Source organism: Rhinatrema bivittatum, chromosome 4 (genome assembly GCF_901001135.1).
Source record: "Rhinatrema bivittatum chromosome 4, aRhiBiv1.1, whole genome shotgun sequence".
NCBI classification, from domain to species: Eukaryota; Metazoa; Chordata; class Amphibia; order Gymnophiona; family Rhinatrematidae; genus Rhinatrema; species Rhinatrema bivittatum.
In genome coordinates this window covers 59,620,296-59,636,135 of record NC_042618.1, presented here as the reverse complement: position 1 = coordinate 59,636,135, position 15,840 = coordinate 59,620,296, and the positions used below count along the sequence as shown (strand labels likewise).

At 45.4% G+C, this 15,840-nt stretch overlaps 1 protein-coding gene across 1 annotated transcript in view; it reads left to right on the top strand.

The window, feature by feature from the left end:
- LRRC9 (leucine rich repeat containing 9) overlaps positions 1 to 15,840 on the top strand; it is a 1,004,248-nt gene that overhangs the window by 448,586 nt on the left and 539,822 nt on the right. Inside the window, 3 exon segments of the mRNA XM_029598189.1 lie at positions 4,972 to 5,089; positions 5,193 to 5,325; positions 6,618 to 6,761. Coding sequence (XP_029454049.1) covers positions 4,972 to 5,089; positions 5,193 to 5,325; positions 6,618 to 6,761 — 395 coding nt within the window.

The window sequence follows — 15,840 nt, the reverse complement described above, 5'->3', positions numbered from 1 at the left end:
TGATGTGCGAAAACGTGGGAAGAAATGGGAGTACCTTCTTTCTTGGGAGGGTTTCGGACCAGAAGAGAATAGTTGGGAACCTGCCACAAATATTCTTGACAAACCCTCATCAAGCAACTCCATGCTACCCATCCATTGAAACTGAAACCCCCGGGAGGGAGGCTTAGGAGGAGGGGTACTGCTATGATCGCCGGCCGTGGCCATCCGCGGCAGGCTCAAGTCACGTCATGTCATGCCTTTTTCTCTACCCCTGGTACTCTCACGGCGATGGCCAGCTGCTGCTGCCGCATTCCTTCTGGCTCCCTGCACTCCACGTGGTGGCTGGGATGTTGCCGACCCGCGTTCTGATCCTGGGCTTCTCGAGGAGCGCGCACGCACCACCTGTCGCCCTTTAAAGGGCCAATGGCGAGAACTCCAGGCTCGTCCCCAGCTAATGACATCACTGGCCCGGAGTACTTAAGTTTCACCTCCAGCCATCACTAACCGAATTGGCAACAAGTTCCTTGGTTCCTTTTGGTGCCATTATCTCTCCTCAGACCAGTTGTTCCTGCCGTCGGATCTCTACGCTTCTCCTTCCGGGTTCCTGCCTCAAGCCTCCCCACTTTGCAGGTCCTGGCTCAGTGCTACTTCATTTGGACTCCCTCTCAGTGCTTCCCGCTCTGCGGGCCCTGGCTCAGCGCTACTTCACCTGGACTCTCTCTCAACACTTCCCGCTCCTTGGGGCCAGGCTCAGTGCAACCTCACCCGGACTCTCTCTCAGCGCCTCCTGCTCCTTGGGGCCAGGCTCAACGCTACTTTACTTGTGAGTCCCTATCGCAGTGCCCGCTGCTCCTTGGGACCTGCACGGTATTTCTCTTTGAGGACTTTGCTACAGTGCATTTTCTCTTCAAGAGTCAGCTCAGCGCAGTTCTCAACCAGACTGTGTCTCGTACCCTTCTCCTCAGGGCACTCCTCTGCACTGCTACTACAGAAGGTTCTTTCACCGGCTTGCCGTGTCCCAGGCAGTACCTCTGTGCTGCTACTTTCCTGGCACCCGCTACAGTGGGTTCCCCACTCTAGCCTTTATCTAGCGTACTACAGTTCGTGTCTCTACATCTGCACCTCCTCTCCTCAAGGCCACTCCCACATAGTCCTGCTCTACTCCCTCCAGAGCTCAACCTGCAGGGAACGAGGGCCAGCACAGGTGAAGTTCCAGCTTGCCTCTGTTCCTGGCCAGCCTCACCACCCGACAGTGGGGACCTGTGGGGCCGGAACAGTCTTGCTACTGGAGCACACAGACTCTCATTACTATGAGCTTAGGCCTTAGAGAGGATTTATATAAGAGACTTTTTGACATGCTGTGCAGCAGTGAGATGTTCAAAGAAGCAGTGTATTTAATAAAATGCTACTGTTCTTTGCTTCATAGATGCACTGCTGTCACTTCTAATGCAATTCTAATCTAGGATGTATTTGAGTGTTTCATTGAGAAGGCAGTCTTTTCTTCCAAAGAAACATTATCCTCCTAATGCTTGACCCTGTCAGTAGCAGAGTTCAAGGCCTTGCTAGTGTGACTACAGAAGCTCAAAGCCCTAATTGGGATTTTGAATGGCTTTAGAGTATAAAGCCAGGATCCTAATCTCTGTGCCAGAGATTTTATAGGAGGAAGGCAGAGGTTTTACATAAAACATTGATCCCTGGTAACTTTAGATAGTTGGGTTCTTTCTATAATAAAGGAAGTCTATATAGACTGAGATTTTGGAAGATTATACCAAATCACCTTCCAAAGGAAGTTTTTCTTTAACCCTTCTTACCAGGAAATGCTAAAGATGGAGCTTTTCTCCCTCCTGCAGGAAAAAGCATTCAAACTTGTAACACTTCTTGATTCCATGAAAACTGAGGATACTATCCTGTAGTAGATCTTGTACAAGTTTCCAAAGAGACGTTCTAGATGATTTCACTGGGCACTGTCATTTTCCTTCTAAATAAAGGAGACTGGCTATACTCTCTGGATCACAAGGATATAAAGATGTATCCAAGCCATAGATGTTATCTCTGGTTTGTAGTAGAGAAACAGTTTTCATTAGCACAAATTGCTGTTTCACCTGTCAATTCCTCATGCCTTCATGAAATGTTTGACAGTCTTTGCAGTATATCTACACAACTGGGGATATATGTATTTCCCTACCTGTACAACTGGCTAGTCAAGAACACCTCTTGAGAAGATGCCAGCAAATCCATATGCACCACTAGCCACATGCTGGTGTTGCTTGTGTTTGTTTTAAATGATTCCAAATCCAGTTTGTCCCCATTACCTAGACTGGAATTCAGTAGGGTTCTGATAGACATGACACTGATGAAATCCTCTGTCTCTGCCAGTAGGATCAACAAATTAAGATACAAGGTAATGGGAGTCATGCAGAGTCAGCAGGCATCAGCTTGAAATGTATTGAGGATGTTGGAACTTATGATATAAATATTTCATGTCACAACTTTGGCATGTCTCCTTATAAGATAATTCCAATGGACCCTAGAATCTCAGCAGAATTAGGACACTAGGAGAATAAACAAGTGCATCTGTGTCACAGGTCACTTCAGAGACTTTTCTTGATAGCTCACCCATGTAGATCTGGCCTTTAGAGTACCCTTCCAAATTTCCCAGCATTGGAATGTTTTGATAACAAATGTCTCTACCTTGGACTGTGGAGCCCACATGCAGGAATTTCCCACTCAAGGCCTCTGATCTGTTCAGGAAAGACACCATATCAGTTTCCTGGAGCTTTGGGCAATTCTGAATGTTCTAAAGGTATTCATATATCTAACAAAATTGTCCTGGTCCAGATAGACAACCAGGTAGTTATATTCTACCAGAAGTATCAGGGAGAAAAAGGTTCATCTGTTCTGTTTCAGGAAGCTGTCAGAGTGTAAATCTGAGCTATCTTTCATAGTATGACATTAAAGGCTACATATCTGGCATAGAAATACAACATCCTGGCATACATGCTCAGGCAGTTCTTAAACCAAACACAAGTGGTCCCTGGATCATAGATTAGAAAACAAGATTTTTCTGAAGTGGGGAATATTGAATATAGATTTGTTTGCAACCCCTATGAACAGGAAGGTCCATTATTTCTGTTCCAGGAGAAGATCATTCAGCGAACTAGCAGCACCTTCTACCTCATTGGGGGACAGGTCTCCTGTATGCATATCCTCCAATACCCCTCTCTGTGAAATCCTTAAAGAAATATGAGCTTTGTATCTCTTTTTTGGCTGAGAGAGCCATGGGCATGGTTTGTTTTTTCTATCTATATATTTATTTATTTATTTATTTATTTATTTATTATTTTTATATACCGACATTCGATCTCAATCGAGATATCACACCGGTTTACATTCAGGTACTGTAGGTATTTTTTATATGTTATATGTTTTTTATGTTATAATGTCAGAGCCATTGCTACATCGGTTGCTCGCCTAAGACTGGCTTTTATTGAAGGATTTGCAAGGCTGTGATGTAGACTTCTGTCCACACATTCACATCCATTCATTGTTTGGACTCTAACTCAAAGCAACAGTAGGTTTGGTCAGTCTGTCCCTCAGGAATTTTTTGAGGGGTGGAATCCAACTCCATCCTCTCTAGGGCTCATTTTTATTATTTCAGATTGAATTCCTCTAAACAAATTAAAAATAAAAACAATTAAAAAATAGATATATACATAAAAATTCAGGTGCTTGCCCACAAAATTATATTTTTCTGTCTCTTGGAAGTTCATTATTTTATCTTTTTTGTTGGAAGATAACTCTTAAGTATGGATTCCAGCCTGTGTGGCTGATATGTTCTGCTTGTCGACAGAAAAATTATGTTGTTCACCTGTAATGGGTGTTCTCATTAGACAGGATAATCAGCCATATATTTCCTCCTACCTCCCTTTTTGGAATTGATTTCTTTAAGTTATTATATAGGTTTGAAAGAGCCTACTTGGAAACATCTATGTGGGAGGTCTGATGTATGTCCAAAAAAGCCTTCTAAGATTTTCTCAGCTTTGAAAAAAATGGCCCATATCGGCACCATTGGATGACTTGTGTGACTGATTATCCTGCAGTGTATTGAGAACACCCATTACTGGTAAGAAACTTACATGGTCATTTATCAAATCACATTAGGGCATTATCGTGGATGTTAGGGCCCTAACACCTGCTATAACGCTATTATGCCCGCGCTAAATAAGCTTCACGAGATGCATATACAAATTTTAACATTTTTCCCAACTGGGAGGAGTTAATTAAAATGAGGGGTGCTTAGCGTGCTGCACACTATTGTGATAGCTATATTTTATTGTTGAAACAGGATTTGCAATGAATATCACAAATAACAGAGAGAGAGAGCACACATAATAGTCTACTTTTTATACGACTGTAAGAGGAGGCATTCTGAACTCGGGGTGTGGTTTTGGGGGGCAGTTTAACATGCACAGTCAGAGATATGAACAGCACAGTTACCATCAGTAAAGATTTTATGTGATTTGGAGTGATGAAAGGTACCAGAAGATGAGATTTGTACAATGTACTCTCAAGCTAGCTTGATGTACTCTCTACCTAGCTGCTAATAAACTAGGTTGAAAGTACAACATACAAATCTCAACTTTGTGTACCTTTCATCACTCCATATCACATAAAATCTTTACTGATGATTACTGTCTGTTTGTACCTTTGACTGTGCATGTAAAACTGCTCCTCAAAACCTAGCATACCACCAAAACCTCACCCCGAGTTACTAGTTGCTTCTCTTACAGTGGTATAAATAGTTAAGTTATATGAGAGCCCTATAACGAGTCTCTCTCTCTCTCTCTCTAAATTTAACACATGCAGCGGTATCATGCCCCTTTTTATCACTGGCATTATTCTTGCGAAATTTATAGCAAATTGATAAATCTAGATCTTAGTTTTCTATTAGTATGAAAAACATTTACCTGATTTTGAAATTTTTATTTTAAGAAACTACCGCAGGATGTTGGAATATCTTTTCTATATATTTGACCCAAAAGTACCTATTGGAAATAAAGAACTTCTTCAAGTGCTTGAGGATGGTTTCATGGAAACAGAAAGGGGCAAGGTAACCTGATGTTTTAAAGAAGCAATGTTTGATAAATAACATTTACTGCGATGAAAAATAAGGGACATTTAATCTACTAGATATATTCTTTTAATCTTTGCAGCTACAAAATAGTGAAGATGCTGTTCTGCTTTCTAATAGTTTAAGTCTGTGTGAAGTTCCCAGAATAGAATATTTACAAGAACAAGAGAAGGTTAAGAGAAAAAGCGGAAGTAATCCTGAATCCTATAGATATGGTAAGGTAATAGTGCAGTTTAAAGAAACACTTAAATACAGCTGATTAAGTTACTGCTTTTTCTGGATAGTATAAAACAGTATTATATGGTTTAATTTTATGTATTTTGATTTTACTGTATTTTATTTTGTTGTAATTTTACTGTTGTAAACCGTTATGTAAACATAACCGTTGTAAACCATTACATAACCGTTATAAACATAACCGTTGTAAACCATTACATAACCGTTGTAAACCATTATGTAAACCGTTACAGTTGTAAACCGTTATGTAAACCACTCCAGATTCTGCAGAACTCAGCAGCCAGAGTTCTGACAGGAGCAAAAAGAAATGAACACATAATGCCCATATTGATCTCACTTCATTGGCTCCCAATTAAAGCATGCATCGAACACAAATCAATGACCATCATTCATAAAATTCTAAACAATGATCATCAAGGACTAAATGGCTTAATTACCTCCCAGAATCCTCAAAGAAACTTACATTCAAACAACTAAGGATGCTTAAACATCCCCCCCATCAGAGATGCACATCTAACAACAAGAGAAAGAGCCTTTTCCATTGCCTCCCCTAAATTTTGGAACTCCCTACCTAAAGATCTGAGAACCCAACCCAACCTCAAAATGTTCAAAAAAGACCTAAAAACATTGCTGTTTCGCAAATTCTACACTGACCTTCATATTTCTGAACATCCTAACTCCCAATCGAACTTTCATCCAAAAACTTCAAAATAACTTCTCTCCAACCAGAACAAACAATCCCTCCTCCTCCCACATTTCTGGACTTGAAATGTTTAACCTCTGTTTAATATGCACATTGTTATACTTTTTCCACAATTGTTAAGAGAGTTGCAATTTAAATTTTGTAAACCGTTATGATGGCTTTACCGAATGACGGTATATAAAACTCAACAAATAAATGATGACTCACTGAATGACGGTATATAAAATCAGTAAATAAATAAATAAATAAATAAAAATCATTTTTACTAAACAGATTGTCACTGGATATGGATATACTATGTTCTTGTTAGGCTTCTATTCCTCCACAGTATACTAACCTTCAATTATTAGAACTGATGGAAATTGAAATGTCAAAGTCAATTATAGATTGGATATATATTTAGTAAAAATTTCTTTTTACTTGACTTGTAGAAACTCCTTTGTGTGGTGTTATTTCAAATTGTAATACAGTTTCTAAAGCGATTTTATTTCTTCCAAGGACAATAAACAGCATTATTAGATTTATTATGTTTTTGGTTTAAATTAACTTTGCTTTTTTTATACTTAGGAAAGGTTATAATTGCAAAAGTGTTTCTTGGACATAGTGTTCAGGCTTTTGGAAAAGAACCCATCACACACCTCAACTATCTTATGGCTAATTCAGTCTTTAGACCTCGAAAAAATAAACAAGGTATCACATCTGCCAACAGTGGTATGTAAATTTCTTGTCTATTTTATTTCAGTTCTGTATCCATTGACCAACTTAGTTGATTCAAATTTTAATAGGTGTAGGTGTGTAGCTGTAAATTTATAGCACCATACACTCTAGTAAAGAGAAAATGTATATTCCTGAACATACCCAGATCAGTTCAGAAAAGTGGGTTGTGTATCCCTACCAGCAAGTGGAGTCAGAGAACAATTAGAACTTTGGGCACTGCTACATAACGAGAGTGCCACCTGCAGTCACTCAGTATTTCTCTGACTCCAGCGGGTGGTACAGATGCACACCTGCAGTCTTTAGTTATATTTTTTATTTAGTTGTTTGAATTTAATTTTTGGGTTTACGGTCGCTTCCTGAGGTGTTAGGTGCCTTCATGGACCATCCCTTAGTAGAAGCCGGGCATCCGGGGAATTGGATATTCCTGTCAGGGTTTCGCCCGCCACAGTTCGGTGTCTGTTGACCAGGGGCTTCTGGCTACTCACCACTGTCTCTGCTACAGCTTCTCCCTTGTCTCCAGCAACAGCATTTCTCTGTGTCTTGGTAAAGTTTAATTTAAAAAAAAAAAAAAGAGCTGTTTTCAATGCGGCTGACTGACAGTCTTCAGTGCTGAAGTAAGGAGAGGTGTAGGAGGGAATGGGTCTTTTAAGGCCGGCTGGGGAAGCTGTCAGCAGTGTTCCCCTCAGCTCCCGGGGCTCCGGTTCGTTTTCTGAGGGCAAGGGTGAGCTTTTCTCCATGTGCTTCGTTTACTCACCGCTTCCCTGCTGGGGGCCTTGCGATTTCACTATAGACAGGCTCCTTTCCCACGGCATGGCTGCGTGCGTTTTTTGGGGTTTTTTTCTCCTCAGCTGGTAGTCTTAGTCCGCAGCACAAAAAGTTTGTTTTTCTGGTCCTGCCTGACTGAAATTTTCTCCGCTTTGCGGCTCCGAGCGTTTCTTTTTTTATTCGCGCCCTTTTCTATTTCACTTCAGACTATCGGTGTGCTGCTGCGGATGGGACCGAAAACAGAATCGCAGGCCTGCCATGCGTGTGGGTCACGTGGCCAGGCATTAGATGCGGCCTCCTTATGCGCAGTGTGTTCCCTAGGGTTAGAGGGCTCTTCAGGGCTTCTTGCCTCCTCCCTCGGGGACATCTGTCTCGCCTTCGGCTTCGCGGGAAGAGGATTCTCCACCCATTCTAGCCCTGGTGAGGGAAATCCTCACCGGGGGAACTGATGATATCACACCAGCTGACTCTCCAGTGGGGGAGGGGGATCCGGAGGGGTTTTCCCCAGAATGACCCAGGAGTGGGAGACTCCGGATTCTGGCTTGAAGGTGGGCAGAGCTATGGCAAAACTGTACCTGTTCCACCGCTTTCGTCCCTCATCCATATTGCAGATCTAGAACCAAAACCTAGTCTGATTCTGCTCATGCTCGCATTTACTCAGGGTTGTAAAGTTTGATCTAAAATCTTCTCAACCCAATATGTGTCTATTCCACTCCAGGCACAGTTTCACATAAACTTCCTGGAGCTTGTAGCCATGAATTATACCCTTATGCCTTCCAATACTGCCTCTGCAACAAATCTTTGTGCATACAGACAGACAGCATAGGGACAATGTGTTTTCCAACACACAAGCACGCACAACCTCTTAGCTGCTCTGCAAGGAAGCTGCGCAGCTCTACCCTTGGCCTTTGCTCACTCCATGCATCCTCGGGCCACAGGGCCAACAGGGTCAGTGACTTACACACCTTGTTACATACTCATCCGACCCTGCGTTCCTCCGTGACTGAGTGGTTTTACATATTCAACTTCATATCCTTCTTAAGGTAGACGTTGCATCTCACCTTACTCATAATATACTCTGCCCATTTTTCCCAACACCTCTCTCACCAAAGCAAGATGGTTTTTTCCACTCCCTGGACAGTAATAGTGCACTTGCATTCTATCTAGATCGCACTACACTCCATAGGAATTCCACCTAACTCTTTCCTTTTGTGGCAAGAGTCAAGCTGCGAGTTCCAGTGGGCAAACAAGCCTATTCCTCCTAATTGATGGTCTGTATCTCTTTTCCTACCAACAAGCAGGCATTTCACTACAACACTGTGTGTAATCACACTCTATTGCGTCCATCCCAGCCTCAATAGCTTCCCTTCGGCCGGTGCTGCTTGTACATATTTATCAGGCTGCAACCTGGAGCTCTCTCCATACCTTTGCAGCTCATTATTGCTTAGATATGACTAGCCGGCATGCTCCATGTTTGGCCAGTCCGTCTACTCCTATTCTTTTCGGTTTAACTACCCGACATCCTTCCACCAACCCGTTAACGGTTTCAGGATGCCCTCCGTTCCAAATTCCACCTCAGTTATTGCGCCTTTTGCGCGTCTTGGGTGCATTTGGTGCACTCTCGGGCATCCTCTGCTCGGTACTCACCCATATGTGAGGACTACCATCCTGCTTGTCCTGTGAGAAAGCAAATGTTGCTTACCTGTAACAGGTGTTCTCACGGAACAGCAGGATGTTAGTCCTCACGAATCCCACTAACCAGCCCGTGGAGTTGGGTCTACATACGTTTTTACTTTTATTTTCGCTTGCGCTTTTAGCTATAAGACGAGACTGAGGGAGACACCTGTGGTTCACAGGGATAATTGCAGGCTGAGCATGCTCAGTGCACTCAGTGTGCCAGTGTCAGTCAAAGCTTTATAGAAACTTTGACAGAAAACTTTTCCATACAGGGCTCCATCCTGTGATGTCACCCATATGTGAGGACTAACATCTTGCTTTCCTCTGAGAACACCTGTTACAGGTAAGCAACATTTGCTATCCAACTTTTGCACAGAATGGGTAAGAATTACATCAGACTGCTGGGTCTTAGAAGTGATCAAAGACAAGTATGCACTGGAATTCTCGCGCCCGGTCCGGGAGGCTTTTGTGGAGTCCCGAGTGGCCTCAAGTGTCAAGCGAGAGGCGGTCCGGGTGACTTTACAACAAATTCTCGAGCTCAAATCTATTGTCCCAGTTCTGGAGGCTCAACAGGGATGAGGTTGGTACTCCATGTACTTTGTGGTCCCCAAAAAGGAGGGCACATTTCGGCCCATCCTCAATCTGCAGAAGGTGAACCGTTGCCTTAGGGTTCCTTGCTTTTGTGTGGTAACCCTGAGGACAGTGATGGCTGCGGCTTGAAAAGGGGCATTTCTCGCTTCTCTGGACCTCACGGAGGTGTATTTACACATTCCGATCCAGCTGAATCACCAGAGGTTTCTGCGGTTTTAGGTCTTGGGACGACACTTCCAATTTCGAGCCCTCCCATTTGGTCTCACAACAGCAACTCGCACGTTCACCAAGGTGATGGTGGTGGTGGCGGCCTTCCTTCGTCAGGAGGGAATCTTGGTCCACCCGTACCTGGACGACTGGTTGATTCGCGCAAAGTCTCGGGAGGACTGCGAGAGATCAGTGCACATGGTGATGTTCACATTGTGATCCCTAAGTTGGGTAATCAATGTGCAGAGGTGTCACTTGAAACCCACTCAGAAGTTGATTTATCTCGGAGCACAATTAGATACCTTGCTGGACAAAGTGTTTCTAGCAGCGGACCGTATAGGGAAGTTGCAGGAACAAATACATTCCTTTCTTCGAAGGAACAATCGCACAGTGTGGCATCATCTTCAGGTCCTGGGCTCCATGGCTTCAACCTTGGATTTGGTTCCTTCGGCGTTCGCTCACTTAAGACCTTTGCAGCATGCATTTTTGTCTCGCTGGAGCCCGGTGTCGGAGCAATTCCATCTACCAATGCCTCTACTTCCGGAATCCAGAGCCAGTCTATCATGGTGGCTGTCACTGGACAATCTGGAACGGGGGGTGGATTTGGACACTCCGAATTGGCTGATAATCTCCACCGATTCCAGCCTCTCAGGTTGGGGGGTGGTGTGTGCAGACAGGTCTGCCCAAGCGCTTTGGTCGGCGATGGAAAGATCCTGGTCCACAAACTGGCTCGAGACCAGGGCTGTACATCTGGCCCTGCAGGCGTTTCTTCCCTGGATCCAGGGCAGAATGGTGCGAGTCTTCTCGGACAATGCGACAACGGTTGCAAACATCAACCGGCAAGGCTGGACTCGAAGTCCCGCTGTAGCACTGGAGGCACGTCTTCTGTTCACCTGAGCGGAGCGCCATCTCGAGGGCATTGCCACATCCCATGTTGTGGGAGTAGAGAATGTGCAAGCCGATTATCTCAGCCGTCACCAACTAGACCCAGGGGAATGGGAACTATCTCTCGAGGAGTGGAATCTCATTTGCGCCAGATGGGGAACTCATCAGCTGGATCTGATGGCAACGCATGCGAACGCAAAATCAGTTTGTTTTTTCAGCCGTCGCCGAGAACAGGGCTTGGTGGGCATAGACGCTCTCATGTATCCTTGGCCCACGGGATTCTTCTGTATGCCTTCCCGCCCTGGCCCCTTATAAATCGGCTTCTCTGTCACATAGAGCGGCTCCTGGAAAGGGTGATTCTGGTGGAGCCAGAGTGGCCACGTCGTCCGTGGTTCGCGGATCTGGTACGCTTGGCTCTAGAGGGTCCACTTCAGCTGGCTCATTTAATGCATCTGCTCCGTCAGGGGCCCATATTTTCGGATCAGGAGGATCGCTTCTCTCTCGCGGCTTGGCTTTTGAGAGGCGACGTTTACGCTAGAGGGGTTATTCAGAACAAGTCATTTCCACCCTCCTACAGGCGAGACATCCAGCCACCTCTATGGCCTATGTGAGAGTTTGGAAGCTTTTTGAGACATGGTGTCATCAGTGTTCCTGCATGTTCCTCGGATGCTTGACTTTCTGCAACAGGGCCTTGCTAAGGACTTGGCGTTCAATTCCCTTCATGTACAAGTTGCAGCTCTAGGTGCCTTGCGGGGAAACTTTGACGGCTGTTCGCTGGCAGCGCATCCGGATATTGCTCGGTTTCTTAAGGGGGTCAAACATTTGCGCCCTCCCATCCATTCGGTGTGTCCAGATTGGAGTTTGAATTTAGTCCTGCGAGTTCAATGTGGTGCTACTTTCGAGCCTCTTCGTGGACTTTCCCTGAAAGATCTGACTTTGAAAACAGTGTTTTTGGTGGCCATTTGCTCGGCCCGTCGGATCTCAGATTTGCAGGCGCTGTCTTGTCGGGATCCTTTTCTTCGGATTTATGACGATCGGGTAACGTTACATACGGTTCCGTCCTTTGTACCTAAGGTGGATTCAGCCTTTCACATCAAACTGTGGAGCTTCCGGGGTTCCCTAACTGGTCCCGGGAGTCTTTTCAGAACAGAGACCTTCATCTTTTGGATTTGTGGCGCGCCTTATTGCATTATCTGGTGGTTACCAATGACTTCAGACGTTCTGATCATTTGTTCGTTCTCTTTGGTGACCCAAAGAAGGGGGACAAAGCGTCAAAGGTGACCATATCTCGATGGATTAAGGAAGCCATTTGCGTGGCATACTTAGCCCGAGGGCATCAGGTGACTTTGGGTCTCAGAGCTCATTCCACTAGGGCTCAGGCTACCTCCTGGGCAGAGTGTCAGTTACTGTCGCCTCAGGAGATCTGTAGGGCGGCGGTGTGGTCATCTATTCACACTTTTACGAAACATTACCGATTGGACGTTAAGGCTTCTGATGAACCATCCTTCGGGGAGAGTGTGCTTTGTGCGGGTCTTTTGAGTTCCCGCCCAGTGTAGGGTGGCTTGGGTACATCCCACTTTTCTGGACTGATCTGGGTATGTTCAGGAAATGAAAATTGGCTCTTACCTGCTAATTTTCGTTCCTGTAATACCACAGATCAGTCCAGAGACCCTCCCCTTTCTTCAGATACTGAAAGACTGTCTTAGTCAGAACCTGCTTAAGTTTTTTATTGTTGAAGCTCCTTTTTTGCAGACATGATTCATGGAGCAGTTTTTAGCAGTTGTTCAGTCTGGTTTTTTGCCAGTGACGAAGTGGTAGTCCGGAAATTTGGTTGGGTGCTACCCTTCGTTATTTAGTTCTGTTAGCATGGGCTTGGGTACAGGTCAATTCTGAGGGACTGCAGGTAGCACTCTCGTTATGTAGCAGTGCCCAAAGTTCTAATTGTTCTCTGACTCCACCTGCTGGTAGGGATACACAACCCACTTTTCTGGACTGATCTGTGGTATTACAGGAACAAAAATTAGCAGGTAAGAACCAATTTTCATGTAATTTTGTTTTCTGTGTAATTCTTTTGCTTTCTTCTGGTTTCTATACATACGGCTGTCCTCTAAGCCCCCTTGTTAAACTACTCAGGAGCTGCTCCAAGAGGGCTTGTGTTTCCTTCTCAGCAGGGCTTGGACCATCAATGGAATAAGAACTCAGTTGTGTGGCAATGCCTAGCTCCAAATTACGGAAAGAATAACTATTAAAAAATGTTGTTGTTCTAAGAGTGTGTAGCTACATTTTAGCATTGTCCCCCTATGGGAAGCATTTATTCAACTTTTAAGCTAGCCAGTTTTAATTTTTTTGCTGTTTTAATGCTGAGGTGAATGATGTCATACTTTTGCTTTATTAAACAGCAGTTGAAAATAATGTATCATGACAGCTACTGAGATGATTTGGCTGTGCCATCAAATTTATCTTTCTGCTTTACTGTTATGACATCTCTACCTAACATTTGTAAAATGTCCATTTTGAAGTAATTTTCCTCTAAAGAAGCTCTGTAAAAAATCAACACATGGGGTAGATTTTAAAAGCCCTACATGCATGCCGGGCCTATTTTACAACGGCCCGGCGATGTGCGTAAAGCCCCGGGACGTGTCTAAGTCCCGGGGCTTCGGGAAAGGGGCGGGGCCAGAGGCCTCCGGCACAGCAGCGCAGCAGGTAAAATAATTTCTCCCAGGACAAGCAGAATAGTAGTCCTCACATGTGGGTGACATCATTAGATGGAGCCCTGTCACGGAACACTTTTGTCAAAGTTTCTAGAACTTTGTCTGGCCCACTGAGCATGCCCAGCATGGCACAAACTGTGCATCCACCAGGGGTCCCCCTTCAGGCTCTTTTTTTCCATGCAGCAAGTTGCCTCACAGTTAGGAGGTCAGTAAGACATTTTCTCACAACTTTCCATATGGAACTTTTGAAGTTTAACTTCATAAAATCACCCTCACCAGGGTCCCCCATCGCAATCAGTTCCATCAGGCACTCGGTAAGTGTATTCCCCATGATTTGTGGTCGATTTCCGGCGGCATTTCTTTCGATGCCCGATGGTCATCGACCGCACGCGTGCCAATTTTTTTAATGGCAACCAGGTTTAGGAAATGCCCCGAGTGTCCGAGGACTATGTCCATAACGGACCCACATGTTGTTTGCGTGTTATGCTTAGGACCCTCGCATGAAGTTCATCGGTGCCCAAGTTGCGCACAGATGACCCCTAAGGGCCGGTGTGCTAGATTGGCTAAGATGGAGCAGCTATTTGATTTAAAGCACGCGGCTCCATTGTCTCCAATTCAAGCACTGCCGACTAAAAAGGGTCCATCGACATCAGAGACGCCTAGCAAGTACCATCGTGGAGCGGGTGACCGTCCATCACCGACCCCCTCAAAGGCACCAGCGTCATCATCCTCGGCGCCAGAGAAAGACCGGGCCGAGCGCCGAGGGAAACACCAGCACCGACGTGCGTCCCTGCCCGGTGCTGGCACCGATTCTGCAGCAGCAATATCCATCGAGCCACCTGCGAAGCGGACCCGGGGAGAGGAGCCCCTGTCTTCCTCTGGACCCGGGTTCCCAAGACATTCCCTACTGATATCAGTGCTGGGTTCTGAGCCTCCACAGATCCCTGTAGAGTTACCAGTAACGCCTAGCCTGCCTCCTACCCCAGGCACAGTGTTCTCTATGCCTGCTTCCAAGGGGGAATTGGACGCAGTGGTCCAAGAGGCAGTGCTAAAAGCCCTCCGAGACTTCCAAACGCCACCGATGCTGGCCCCCATACCGACACCAAACCTGGCGCACTCGTTTGCACCGCTCTTCCAGCGCCTAGACATGCTCATCAGTGCCGTATCGACCCAACCTATGCCATCGAGTCGTCCATCTAGGCCTCCTCAGGTCCCGATTTGTATATCGGGTTCCTCGGATGAGGAAGAGGCGGTTCCTGGCCAGATCCCTCCATTAGAGCCACCAATGCCGGAACCCATACCAGGACCATCGGGGCTATTAGTGCCTAAAAGCACCTCATCCACTTCGATGCCTTCGATGCCAATACCGGGTCCATCGAAGCCATCTCGTCATCCATCGAGGCCTTGGCACCCTCTTGAGTTTGACGTACTTCCTCCCTCAGGAGGCCCACCAGGAGAAGGAGAAAGTCCCTATAACCCATAGGATGATGAATCCTCCGATGGTTCGTCACACACTTTCGATGACTTGCTCTCAGAGGCTACAACCCGGAAGAAAGGCGATGTTCTTCTCCAGAAGATCTCTCTTTGCAAGTTTTGTCAAGGAGATGTCTGAAACTGTTCCCTTTTCATTGGTTACAGAGACAGACGCTCACCACCAGATGTTGGAGGTATTACAATTTGTAGACCCTCCAAAGGAGATAATGGCCATACCAGTACACGAGGTACTTCTTGATCTTCTTCACCCCCTCTGGGACCACCCAGGTACTGAACCACCAGTCATAGGAAGACAGATGCTACGTACCTGGTTCAACAAGCCCCAGGCTTTCAGAAAAGTCAGCTGCCCCACCACTCTGTAGTGGTAGAGTCAGCCCAGAAAAAAGCTAAAAGATTGCATCCACATTCCTCTGCTCCTCCTGGTAAAGACCAGAAAGCATTGGATACATTGGGATGCAGAGTCTTTCAGGGGTCCATGTTGATAGCACGCATAGCAGCATATCAATTATACATAACCCAATAGAACAGAAATCTGTGGAAACAAGTGCAAGAAATTGCCGAAACTTTACCACAGCAACAACAAGAGTCCCTAACTTCCATCCTACGAAAAGGACTAGAAGCAGGCAAGCACGAAGTCAGAGCTGCTTATGATTTGTTTGAAACAGCATCCAGAGTCCCAGCAGCGGGCATCAGTGCTAGGCGATGGCCTGGCTCAGAGCTTCAGACCTATGCCCAGAAGTACA